The 14,016-nt window shown below is 50.4% G+C and overlaps 1 protein-coding gene across 1 annotated transcript in view; it reads right to left on the reverse strand.

Moving 5' to 3' along the window:
- GRAP (GRB2 related adaptor protein) overlaps window positions 1–14,016 on the reverse strand; it is a 38,025-nt gene that overhangs the window by 4,060 nt on the left and 19,949 nt on the right. The window contains exon 4 of the mRNA XM_067534111.1: window positions 2,158–2,326. Coding sequence (XP_067390212.1) covers window positions 2,158–2,326 — 169 coding nt within the window. The remainder of the gene's footprint in view (window positions 1–2,157; window positions 2,327–14,016) is intronic.

The following is a 14,016-nucleotide window of genomic DNA, read 5'->3' on the forward strand; positions in this document are numbered from 1 at the left end:
GCGACCCTCGCTCGCCTGCACGTGGGCTGTGATTTCCCAGCTCTTATTGCAAGCCCAGGCGACCAGTTAAATAGCTAACAGTCTGCGGGGTGTGCAGCTACCACGCAGAGCCAGGAGAGAGCGTAACTGGCCATTTGTGCGCACGGCGGCCATGACTCATGGCATTTACCTACGCTGAACTATCAGACCCCGATTGCCAGTCTCTGGTTCACATGTCGGTCTCTGGTTTTCCTAGCAGGCACATGGTTTGAAGTTCTTCCTGAGATAACTCTCCCTCGGCTCTCTGGGGACACCATGCCGGAGAAACTGGTTGACGGGAAGCTGGGAAATTGGACTAGTTTATCGGCTCTGGAGGGATTAGGGGATAGCCCCCAGGGAACCCTGGGCTTTTTTCCCTGAGGAGGATGGTGAGGGGAGTGTTGAGCGTTTGTTCTCCCACAATTCCTCTGGGTGCCATGGAGGGCTCCTGCAGGCCTGTACGCAGTCTGGGATACATGCCCAGCAGGCATTGCGGCTCATGTGATGTGGGCTATAAGAGCAAACCGCTGAGCAGACGTGTGTGGACGCACTGCCACGTTAGCCACAGTCGCGTGATCTAACTCGAGCTGAGTGCGTTCGGGGTAACTACAGTATAGACATGAGAATGGTCACACTGGGGCAGCCCAATGGTCCAGCTAGCTCAGTGTCCTGACTACGGCAGTGGGCGGTGCCAGGTGCTTCAGAGGGAATGAGGGAACAGAGCAATTATCGAGTGAGGCATCTGCTGTCATCCAATCCCAGCTTCCGGCAGTCAGAGAGTTAGGACCACTCAGAGCATGGGTTTGCACCCCTGACCATGTTAGGCCTATCAATGGCCATGAGCTGTCCTCCATGAACGTCCCTCATTCTTTTTTGAACCCAGTTGCACTTCTGGCCATCACAACATCCCCTGGCAATGAGTTCCACAAGTTGAGTGTGCGTTGTGGGAAGACGTACGGCCTTTTGTTTGTTTTAAACCTGCTGCCTATTAGTGTAATTAGGGGAGCCCTGGTTCTTGTGTTATGTGAAGGGATAAATAACATTTCCTTATTCACTTGCTCCACACCAATCATGATTTTATAGACCTCGGTCATACCCCCCCTTAGCCATCTAAGTTTTCTAAGATGAACACTCCCAGTCATGTTAACCTCCCCTCGTGCTGAAGCTGTTCCATATCCATACTCATTTTTGTTGCTATTCTCTCTACTTTTCCCAGTTCTAATGGATCTTTTTGAGATGGGGTGATCAGAACTGCACGCAGTAGTCAAGGTGTGGGCGTCCCATGGATTTATATAGTGGCATCATGATCTTTTCTGGCTTATTATCTGTGCCTTTCCCGATGGTTCCTAAACCCTGTTAGCTTTTTTAACTCCCGCTGCACATTGAGCAGATGTTTTCAGAGAACTATCCGCAAAGAGGCCAAGATCGTTCCTGAGTGGTAACAGCTAACTCAGACCCCAGCCTTTTGTATGTATAGTGGGGATTATGTTTTCCGATGTGCATCACTTTGCATTGATCAACACTGAATGCCATCTGCCGTTTTGTTGCCCAGTCACCCAGTTTTGTGAGACCCCTCTGTAAATCTTCACAGTCGGTTTTTGGACTTAACTACCTTCAATAATTTTGTATCTTGTGCGATTTTGCATCGTTTGTCATCTCCCTGTTTACCCGCTTTTCCAGCTCATTTATGAATACGTTGACCAGCACTGGTCCCAGTACAGAGCCTTGGGGGACCTTGCTATTTACCTCTCTCCACTGTGAAAACTGACCATTTATTCCTACCCTTTGTTTCCCCTCTTTTAACCAGCTATTGATCCATCAGAGGACCTTCCCCCCTCTTATCCCATGACTGCTTAAGAGCTTTGGTGAGAGACCTTGTCAAAGGCTTCCTGAAAGTCCAAGTTCACTGTACCCACTAGATCACCCGTGTCCACATGTTGGCTGACACCCTCCAAGGATTCTAACAGCCTGCGGCTGTATCCTGTGCGCCTGTTATCCCGCGCCTGTGGTGAAGTGGCTGCCCTGGGACCTTGCCTTGTGTTTTGGCTGGTGAGCAGCGGTCATGGGCGGCTGGGCCCTGCACTCTCCTCTCGCCCCCCTCCTGGAGTGACCTGCGTGGGCAGCCGAACAGCCCTGTACCTCATGGGTCTGGTCGTCGTCTCTCAGGAAGATCTGCTGCTTTTTGGCGATGGTCGTGGTTCTGTAGAAATCCACCAGCTCGTTCAAGGAGTTGAACTTCTCTTCCCAGAGAAAATATTTGCCATTCCTCTCGCGGAGTACCTTGAAATGCTGGACGTGCTCCCCGTAGCTGCGGACACATTCAGAGAAGAGGTGTGTTATGCTGAAAGGTAGGTATTAAAGACGGGGGGGGGGAACGGACACCTCTCCTCCTCCCCCTGCCAGATCTAGCCTGTCAGCCCCTGTGATCGCATCAGATTCTGCAGAATCTAAGCCTTTGTGTCTGGCCCATCAGTTGAGAAAGCCAAACTCCTGGTTTATAATGATGGGAGCTGCAGTTCCAGCACAAACGGCTGCTGACATTTCTGGCCCCTGCAGGCTCGTCCGTAAATCCTCAATCCTGCACGTATCCCCTCGCTCAACTTCACACGCCTGATGGGACCGCTCGCACGCACAGCGTTGGCCCTCTTGCCTAAGCGTCTGCAGAAGGTGGGCCCAAGCGTGCCAGCTGAGTTACACACTCGACGGGGAGGAGCTGTAGGTGCCAAAACACGGGCTTCAGCTCAGCCGCTTGGCATCCGGCCTGCATGTGAATCTGCCTGTCACGTGCACAACACTAATAACACTAATTACAGCCTGCCCTTCAATAGCCCCTTTCACCAGAGGCGCTCTGTGTGCTTTGCAGCTGCTAGCTAATTCATGAATTAAGTCTTGCAACACCCCGAGGAGTTGATGAGTATTTTTCTAACTAGTTAATGGATAAGGAAACTGAGGCAGCGTGAAGTGGCTGGCTTGCCCGCCGCCTGTCGGGGTGGCAGCGGCAGAGGAGGCAATCCAGCGTAGCCGCAGTGTCCAGTTGCCGCTGCTGACAATTCCTGCCATGGCAATCTGCTTTGTTTGCCAGGGGAGATATTGGCTCATGCTAACAGCGGGGTGTGTGGTCAGTATCTACTCCACAGAGACACCTAAGAGCCCCTCTCGCCCTATTCCTGGCGAACTACAGAGCAACCGGTTTGTTTCTCTCGCACCCTGGTGGTGGCAAAGCAGAGTGCAGTGTGTTTACATTACACTCTCCCCGTGTTGCTGATAGACAAGGGGGTTGCATCAGCACTTTTAGCCCAACCAGCTCCTATTTATTCCTGCTGCTTAATTCCTATAGATTGACGCTGCAGACCAATGACGGTTGTGAGAGGTGCTGGGGAATGACAACCTCTCAGCAAATAGTCACCTCCCCCGGCGAGAGCTGTCCAGTGAGATTAAATATGTCTGTGGAGAAAAGCTGAGGTTTATTTGAAAATGGCACCATACATCTTGATTTGCTGGAATGGGACAAACTGGTTTTTGTTTCAACCTGAGCCCAGTGTCTGCTCAGGGCTGTATGCACCGATGCCCCTAGGGGGAAATGGAAAACAAAGGATAATGCTTTGTTGGCTTTATCGTGCTGTGAAGTGGCATTTGCATGAATGCTACTGATGGGCCGATAGATGTTGTTACCAATAAGTGATCATAACTGGGCTCTGTCTGTCTATCTATCTGCTCTCTGCCCTCCATTAATGCAGCAGGCCAGCACAATGCCTATATATCATGGCCTAGCTGGCTGACTAATATTGACTGTGTTTCCCTGGGCTCCCCAGTCTGCCTGTGTCAATCTGTTGTTTCTTGTCTCGTACTATGAATGGAAGCTCTTGGGGGCAGGGACTGCCTTTTTGTTCTGCATCTGTACAGCACCTAGCACAGTGACAGCCTGGGCGCACCACTGATACAAATAATAAATAATAATTGTCCGAGCAGCCGGCTTGACTTCAGCACTGGAGGGGAAGAAAGGAACACAACTTCCCAGAGAACATGCAGAATCAACAGCTGAAACAGCCCTGCTACTCTGCCTGATCCGGGCTGCAGATCAGAACCGCACCCTGGTGTCTGAAGACCATAAAACAGAATAGCCACCGGGATGCCATGGACAACACAATGGCTTTTTATTAAATGAGTCACTGACTTTCCATCCTGGGAGGATGACGTCCCCGTGCAGCCGCAATCACGTATCCCTTTTACATCCCCGCTGAAGGGGGAAGCGTTTGGCAGATGGGCGTGGGACTGAGCATGCCTGGCCCTGCTTTCCTTTGACGCTAGTGATGGCGGTGCCCAGAGACACAGCAAGGATTTGCCAGGTAATCAAAAACAGGGAGGGTTGGGCTTCTGAGTCCAGTGGGATAAGGAAAGCTCTTAGCAACCCTTAGAGATCTCCGTGGTTTCTAGATGGATCACGTCTGGACACTGGGACTTAGGGGGAGCTCTCCACAGGACAGTTAAGTGCTGAACTCCCATCGGAAGCCAGTAGGAGTTGGATGCCTGACTGCCCTTTGTGACCGTGAAAATTTCCCCCTTGATTTCCAGTTCCTCCATGGGGCAGGAACAGAGGGCGGGGGTGGTTAAGAGGCCTTTGAGTCACCTTTACGCTGCCACTATCCTGGGTTGGGTCAGGGCCCTGCGGCGAGTTAGAGCAGCTTTAGGGTGGCTCTAACTTGCGCTCGGCTGCCTGTGGACCCTCAGAAGCAGAGCAGGCAAATATGTGCCTGCCATGACACTGATGAGCCGCCCTGCATCTGCCTCCCGAGCCGGTGGCTGGGAGCAGGGCCCGGGTTGTGGCCCTGTATCTGTTCTGCACCATCTTTCTGCCCAGAGTGATGTAAAGGGGCTTTAGCAAAACTGAGACTCAGCCCTTCTCAGGGTTTGCATGCCAGACAGAAGAGGCACTGGGGGTCTGTGGCAGGGCAGGGCAGGGCAGGGGAGAGATGATAAACTCAGGGCCTAAAATGCTAAGGGCCACAGATGCAGGGTGCTCAGGGTGCTACAGACTCCAGCTACACCTGTGGGTGCTCAGCACCCCTGAAAATCCAGCTCCAAATCCTTTATCCCTCGGTTCCTATCTCCGCAGTGGGACAAAGCAAAGCCCTGGATGGTAACACCCGAACCTTTGGGGGATCTGGATCTGGAGCCAAATGCGGCTGTAATCTTACGGCTGGTTGTAAAATCCCTCCCTCTTGTTGGGAAGGCGTTTCAGGGGGATTTAGGATCTCACCCAGACTTCGCCAAAGTTGCCACAGCTTCTTCCCCGGGGATCGTCAAAGGCTGAGCCCCGGATTAACCCAGCTAGCGAGCTGTGACAATTAGAGCGAGGGAGTGGCTGGCCACATCAGGGAGACTTGGCGGGTCTGGGCACGCTGTGGAAAATGCTGGAGGCCAGTTGTAACCGAGGGGGCAGCAAAGAGTTAAAAGCTGCCTGAGACTGGAATTGCCGCAGGTGTTCAGCCTCCCAGGGGGTGTGGGTTGGGCAGCAGGTCAGTATAAATAGGAAGCAGGGGGGAGGCTGGCTGCTTGGGGGGGGGGGGGGGTGGAGTTTGCTGAGGAAGGGCCAGTGTTAAATAAGCTGCTGAGGCTGCATTAAAGTGAGTGAAGGTAATTTGAAAACGCAGAGATCCTTATAGCACAAGCCTGCCTTAGGGAGAGCAAGAGACGTCTCAAAGCTGCCTTCGATTCAGAGCAAGACAAAGGAATTGTAACAATGCCATGTTCTACACAGACACAGTTACTCAATATATCAGATGTGGGTACACACACACACACACACACACACAGAGAGCTGGGTCCAGAGCACAGATCTTTCCATTGCAAAGCACAGGCTGCTACTGCCAGAGTGGAAGGAGTTGTCCCCTCAACGGGTGCTATGAGGCCATTTATCCTTTATGGGTGTGGCCACTAGAAGGCAATATCACTCACGCACACACAGCCAGCCACCAAGTGACCGAGTCGCTCTCCAAACCTGCAAGTCGTAGGATGTTAGCAACAGGGCAGTGGCACAGGGCTAGCTGAGGACAGGAGTTGGTGCCTGGTACTAGCCTGTGACTGCTGGTGGCTGGTTCCAGAGAGGTGACTCCCAAAGGAGTTTGGACCAGTAGGAAGACCAATTAAAAAGCCATGAGGGGCTGTGTGAGTCTCTCTGCTGGAGCCAGCTATGGAGACAGCAAGAGGCTAGCAAAATGGAGACACCACAAATGAAAGGTGGAGATTAAATAAGACCGCCAGGGTAGGGCATTCACCAGCCACTGATGCTGTGTACTGGGCCTCAGACCCAGCCAGAGATTCCTGCCATCCCACATGGCTGAACGGAGACCCAGCAACAAGCCATGATTTAAATCCACATCTACTGTACCCGGCTAGGTTGCTCTTGCTTCATAAGGGTTGTTCTTCTGGGCTGACCCCCTGGGTGTACTCCTTTGGGTGCAGTATTCTGGGGGTGCACTGACTGTGTCATGAGGGGGCACGCAGCTCTCGATAGGGAAATAAAAAAACCAGTATCCCTGCCCCAAGAAGCCCGGTATCTAATTCAGACACAGTGTAGCAAAGGCAGACCCTAAACAAAGGCGATTGAGTGTGCATGTATGTGGATCTGGGGGAGATCGTGCAATGAGCGTATTATTTTGTAATGCCTGCAACCCAGATCAGTTCCTGTGATGTTTTCAGCTCCTATGGAAATATAATTAATTGTTAGGTGCTGACAATATGCATGAGACAAACCAGACAGCCCCTGCCCCCTAGATCTTGCAGTCTGTGTCCATGTGTCTCCAGGGAGACAGGATGCCCTGGGCAAGCCAGGACTCTGTGTTTATTATTATCATTGTTGCTGACTCCTAGCTTGTGAAAGAAGCGTGTGAGTGAATGGAGTGTGGGCTGGAATGGACCATGTGTTCCCTGCAGTATGGATCTGAGAGGGGCCAGATGTAGAGGAAGTTGTGGGAGAGCCAGGGGAAATGGGGAATTGATGTTGGTGAATAAAGGAAATGTGTGTGTGTGTGGGAGTGATATGATAAGAGATTGAGTTGGGAGTTGTAGAATGAAGCCTCACCTGGTGTAAATTGGGTGGCTCCATCGAAGTCTAGCTACACTGATCTACACCAGCTGAGGAGCTGGTCCATAAACTGCAGTGGGAGAGAACACTGCTGTGAGGAATGAATCTTGAGGTTTCTCATGAATGCAGGGATCTGCCTGCATGTATTAGATTGCAAGATAGAGGCCAACGTTTGAACTTGCCTATCCCCACACTAGCACAGTTAGGAACCTCAAGCTTGTCTTGTTCTGTGGTTCTCTTGAGATCTAAACATCAGGCCAGTTTTGAAGTAAATCAGTGTGGAAGTTTTAAAGTGATAAAAATTCAAAGTTTAAATTTGATATGTTCACATCCCAGGTGCTTTATCTCATGAACATTGGCACTCAGAAAACTAGCGAAGACAGAAACCTTAAACTTGTCTGGATTTTCTTGATAAAACAACCCCCAAGGCATTTTTTCACAACACATTTTTTAAAAATAACAGAAAAAAAAAAACCCTTATTTTTTGCAATCATAAATTTTCTTTTTTTGTTTTCTTTGTAACTTGTGTGTGGGTGTCTGCCTCTGAGTCTGTTACTGGAAAGTTGAACAGGGAGGGGGAGTCATATAATGCAGTGTGGCAGCTAAGAGAACTGATTCAAAAGTGGACCAAACTGTTGCAATATGCTTTGGAAATATCGTTCTTCATGAAATTAATGGATAAAACTGGAAATATGCAACTTGAAAAATGTCATAATTTGCTAAAATAAATACTGGTTTTCAGGGGGGGAAAAACCCCTAAAATGGGAAATACTAAATGTAACTAATGAGATATAAACATATAGGTTGCATCAATATCAAATCATACCTGGGCAGCACCCATAAGTCCTGATTCATTGCTTCTCTGCTGACCTGTGTAAGTCTGACATGATTCATGGAATGCTGGCATTGTAAATACGTGTCACCACTGCCGCAGTTGTAGTGTTAGATCTCACTGGAAAATGTCCCCCCTGCTCCCCATGGAAAAATTCAGTGAAAAAGAAAAGTTTTGTCAATTTTTAGAAGAAAATTCCAACTTTTCATCCAAAAAACCCGATAACTCAAACTTTTTTCAGTGTTCATCTGAAAATCTTTAGTTATTGAGGGGTTTTGATTTTCTGATGAAAAATCAGGACTTTTCAGGAAAGCAGATGCTTTCTGTGGAAAATTTCACTTCGTCAAAACCCCGCTTTGCTATAAAAAAAGTTTTCAGCCAGCCTTTGTATTGATGTTTGCAAGTACATCGTGGGGCTTCTGGGGCTGGTTTCCTGGGATATTCTGCAAAGGGAGCTAATTGCAAGAGAGTAATTGCCCATAAAATAACCGAGGGCTGCAAATGCAGTGATGAGTGACTGTGTCTTTAAGAAACTCTTTCTCTCAGCTGGCTTGAGCTGTGCTTCTGTGGTTGTCCAGATAAAGATCCATGTTTAACCAATAGAAAGCAGCGAGAGAGGAGGCCAAGCCAGAGTCTTCTCCAGCCTTCTCCCCACCTTTGCTGTATGGACTGGTCTTCACTTGGCTTTTGGCTTATTCCATTCCCCTGTGTGGAGGAGACACTCAGCCGGCGGGAGAGGGCAGTGCTTACCCACAGAGAGCTCTGCAGTTGCCCTCCAGCCAGGCCGTACGTGTCTGATAAAGCTGCTAGGCTTTAACCGCATTGCCAGGTCCGAAGTGTGTGAACAATGAAGGGTTCCCAGTGCCCGCCATACTCTGGGCTCGCTGGGTGGAGCGTTCTCCATGCCAGGTTGCCATGGCATACAGCTCCCACCCCGCAGTCACTTGCTTTCCATCGGCTCCGCTGGGCTACCGGACAGGGAGAGCAAACGAGATCAGTTGTTCCTGGCCATTGTGACTCTCTGAGGAGGAGCAGAGAGGTGACAGATGTAGAGGGGGTCTCATCTTCTCCTTGCCCCACTGAGACCCCCACGGTGCTACTGATGCCCTCTGCCCCAGCACCTGTGGGGTGTCTGGTTCCCTCTGCTGGGAGGCCGCAACATGCAGCGACATCGTGGTGTGTTCTCTGGAATATTGGTTTGGCTGCTTCTCGCCTTCCCTCCTGGGCGTCTTCTCTGGGTGTGGAAGCAGGCGAGGGTCATCAGACCTCGAGCGCCTCATCCTGCGTCTCTGCACAGCCTCCTGCTTCTTAAGTGATGCTCCTTCAAGAGTAACACGGCGGGGACCCTGGCAAAGAGCCAGCTGGGCGTGGCGAGGGATTCCCCAGCGGAGAGGTGCAGATATTGTATCACCACATGCTTTTGGTGCACAAAGTGCAGGACCTGCCACTGCAAGTCACCCCATGGATTTCCAGGGCTGTCAGTCAACCTGCCCCATGGATTTCCAGGCCTGATTCTCATCTCATGCCGATCCTCCACTGACGTCGATGGAGTTATTCCCGATTCACCCTGGAGGGTCAGGTTCAGTGACTGCAGACGAACTGGGATCCCACCCCCAGCTGCAGCCATTGCATTTGGTTCCGCCTGGATGTTTGCAGCCTGGGAGAGTATCAGAGAAGGTCGGGTGGATTCCAAGAGAGGAGCTCTCTCTGCCCATGGCAGATGACAGACAAACACAACAACCCTTTCATGGACACTTGACAGCCTCTGCCTGCAGGGCATTTGAGCCTGGGTGGGTGCATGGAGGGGCAAGTGAGTCAGCGGCAGGAATGGGAACGCAGCCCATGTTCTCAGGTATAAGGGATGCGTACAGTAGAACAGGTGCCAAATGCAGGCCTTGGCTCAGATCATTTGTTAATTGCGAGCCGTGGAGTCCCTCCGCAATGAGTCCACTGGCTGGGTCTCCCTTTTTTCTGGATAGATGCTCAATGGTGCTCCTTGTTTCTGGGAAACACATCTCCGTTGGCTTAAGCACTGCGATAAATAGTGCCGGGAGGCTAGTGATGAATGTGCAATCATAACGATAACGAGACATTCGCCAGTGCCCATGTAGGCTGTGACTGTGCGATGAGAGATCAATCAGCCTGACCAATGCGTGCAGAGCTGGTGCCAGTGTTTTGTTGGCTGCCCTACTAACCCAAAGCTGGCTTTGCACCAGTGAGAAAGCTCAATGTCAGCATTTCATCTGCGGGTCGCGCCTGCTTGTTCTGAAGAGCCCTCTGGCTCACGAGTAAGTTAGAAATGCCCCCAGGCCTGACTGGTGAAGAATGAGGCTGGTTTCGCTGGGGGCTGATCTGGGGAAACAAAGAACACGCTAGAAAAGCAGGAATTCTTACAAGGGGTCACGCTGTTAAAAGTGGGGGGAAAAAATCCTTGAGTCTTTTCTTCCCATTCCTAATTTCCCAAAACACTTTATTTGAATTCCTGAAATTAAACCGTAGGCCTTGATCCTACGACTGGATTAGGATGGGCAGATGCCTGTGCCCAGAGCAGAACCCACTGGCTGGCGATCAGTCAGATTGGCGGATCAGGGCCATACCAGGCCTGGCAGTTCCTTGGGGGAAGAGGCTAGTTTGGATGATGGCCGCTCGACCTCAGACTGAGACACCACAGAGGAGAAGACGTGCTGAGTGTGCATAGGGGACATTGGTTTGATCATTGCGTGTACTTCAGGGACGGTTGCTGTGGGTCTGCTACATCATGGGCTGAGAGCAGAATGCATTGTGAACTAGTGCGTGCCCCGTATGTTACAGCAAGAGATTACACTAGCCGGACCAGCTGCTCAGTTAGCTAACAGGCAGCCTTTCCCATGGCCAGGTTTATGGGAACTGTGCTCTACTTTGCTTCTAGCAGCAGAGCTGAGTGAAATCCTTGGGGTCTCCCCTGGAGTGGAATTTCACACCCGATTGCGTAGTTCAGTAGTAATCCTTAGCACGGAGGTAGCATTTGACTGTACATCTCAAGGGGCTTTATAAAGAAGGAGAAAGTATCATTCTGCCCATTTTACAGATGGGAAAACTGAGGCAGGGGACAGGGAAGGTGTGTCAGTGCTAACTGCAAGCCCTGGAGTCCCTTTGCAATTAGTCCACTGGCTGGGTCTTCTTCACATCTGGGGAGCTGGTCAGTGGTGAATTCTGTGCTCCTTGTTTTTGGGAAAACATCTCTCTTGGCCTCCATCATTTGCAAAATAAAAGTGGAAAAGCAAAAGCAGAGAAGTTGTCGCTGGGCTATGTATTTGTACAGCACCTAGCACTGTGGGGTTCTGATCTGTGACTGCGGTTCCTAGCCACTGCTGTAATACCAATAACAATAACAATAATTGGACCTTTGCTCACTGTGGGAATGGCTGGGTGCAGTTCTGCGGCCGGTGCTATACAAAAGGTCAGTCTAGATGATCACCAGGGTCCTTTCTGGCCTTGAAATCTAGGAATTCATGAATATTTCTTTCAGCTGGAAGTCTGAGATAATTCCCCTTGGTTACAACTGACTAACTCTGTTACTTTCCCAGCATTAATGCAGGACTAATCATCTGCTGTTATATCTCGGCTCTCGAAAGCAACCAGCAGAACAGCTGCAGAACCAGGAGGTAGGCTGGAGCGCTCACTCCCCGACCCCCACCTCACCGGGGCTCCTTCCTTCCAGAACAGCCACATGGTTCAAATACTTTCAGGCCATTCAGCTCAGCTGAATTTTGCTGGAGACCAGAGACATGGAATTGGCTCCTCTGGCTTGGAGGCATCCCGTTGCTGGGTGGCATGTGACCGAACAGCAAAATCAGCTCCTGAGATAGCAAAACAAGGATCCCCGAGACAGGCGAGAGCTGTCTGGAACTGGCATCTTCTTGCAGCTTTACAAAGGCAGCACTGATGAGCTGCTTTGTGAAATGATTTACTAACGGCCTGATTTTTTTCACCCTCTGCTCTGAGCCTAGTTCTGAGTGCGCCGGGGGAAATGTATGGGAAAACCCCAGCGTGCAAGGCGGGGGTGGCAGTGCGCTGTTGTAAAATCAAAGGCCGGGTGGCCTAGTGAGCAGAGCAGTGGACTAGGACCTGGAAGATCTGGATTCAGTTTCTCGTGCTGCTGCTGGGTTGTTCGGTGAGCTTGGGCAAGTCTTGGTCCCATGCTGTGCCTCAGTTTCCCCATCTGTGAAAGGGGGATATTGATACTGACCTCCTTTGTGAGGTACCTGGTGATCTAGTGATGAACAGTGGTAGGTAAGAGCCAGGGCCCCCACATGGAGGGGAAAAAGGGTACATTTAACCAGGGCCCTGGGGGCAGGGCCCAAGCATAATTTTTTTGGGCCCAGTACAAAGTTGTAACACGGGCCCCCTCCCACACACGTATCACAGTCCCTCATCCCATACATACAATCTTATGAGCCATGAAAAAAGTTTGAATTCTGAAATGACTGTGACATATTCTACATTTCTGAAAAATGCCTTCCCTCCCCCCCAGCTATTTTTGTTTAACAAAAAACCCAGCCTGAGAGTGGTACAAGTTTGCTGACTATTTTGTAACTTTTTGGTCATTATGAAGGTGTTATATTCTGTCAATGTCTTGGTTTTTTTATTCTAACGGATCAATGGGACTGCAAACATTTTATAATGAGGCCGATTAACTTTAAAGCTTTATTTTTCTGGCCTTTTTCAGAATCATGAATTCGCCCCCCATCGACATCTTTTGACATTGACGTTGCTAGCTTCCGTGTCTCTTCAGAAGTTAGGACCCCAGAAAGAACAATTTTTTGACGGACAGAATCTGTTCTGTTCTCAGGCCACAAGCCTGGATTTTGGAAAAGACAAGAATCAGATGGCGTAGCCCTGCTCTCTCCTGCGTCTTGTAAACCTTCTGACTGCGGTGGTGCTAACGGTGATACCACCTGACTATCTTCAAGCATTAGGTTGGAGTCACATCATGCGCGTTCTGGCAGCTTTTCTTTGTCATCAGTTGCCAGTGCTATAGGCACGGGCTCCATACTGAAATCGTTTTCATCTTGGTTTTGTTCAGCTGCTGCCCGAGTTAGTACATTGCCTGACTGCAGAAAGGCCTGGTCTGGTTTGAAAAACTGGAGGGTAGATGGGTGTCCTTTAGCTTCTTTCAGTTCCCTTTCTTTTACCTCCTGACGTTTCTGGCTGCCTGATTTGTATTTATAGCCACCACCAGATATGGCAGTATGTGTGTGTGTGTGACTGTGAGTGAATTAGACACTTACTCACATATATTTTGAGCCTGCAGATCCTACCAGAAGCAGCAGCAGCACTGGCTCCCACTGTCTTATGGTGCTTTGCTTTGCCCCTTCCACCAGCTGTGCCTCCCTCCTGCCTATGCACAAGGAGCTCTGGGACTGGTGGTTCTTGATCTTGGTAGGATAGACCATGTCACAGAGAGGAGCACAAATCTCTCTGTCTCTCAGTCTCCAACGACACGTCCTAGTTTAACTACACAAGCACCCGCTCTCTAGTCTAGAGACGGGCCTGGGCTGGACCAGCAGGCCCAGCAACAACCTGTTCACAATGTCGCTTGAGACTGCGCGAACACTGCTTCGGATTGGCGCCAGCAAATCTCACCAGCTCTGGACGATAGATACATAGACACAGGGGAAATAAGTTTCGATAAATATCCTCAGGCATGATCGACAATCTAGCCTCGGTTTTTTCCTCATGGTAATGGGGGCTGCAGCCAGGGCCGGGCCACCCAGCATGTTGCTTCTAATGGATGTGCATTCAGTCCCCAGATCATTCCCCCAGACTCCAGCCCTGACCTGGCTGGGCTGACACGGGTTCCTGTTTGATTGGGATTATTCAGTGGCTCTTATTTGTAATGAAAAAGATTCCTCTGGGATTTCTGATCAGCTTCCCCACTGCAGCAGTAACAGGTGCTGGCGAAAGGAGGAGAAGCAGCCCTGAAGTGAGCTTGCCACGTGGAACCGGAGCCAGCCAAACACCGACCGCGGCTACAGAGGAAAGAGCGGATTCAGCCTGACCCCACAGCAATGACGCTCTTCCTTCGTCTACGTCTCATGCA

This window comes from Emydura macquarii, unplaced genomic scaffold (assembly GCF_026122565.2).
Source record: "Emydura macquarii macquarii isolate MOO-44397 ecotype Brisbane River unplaced genomic scaffold, CSIRO-AGI_Emac_v2 contig_3390, whole genome shotgun sequence".
In the NCBI taxonomy this organism is placed as follows: Eukaryota; Metazoa; Chordata; order Testudines; family Chelidae; genus Emydura; species Emydura macquarii.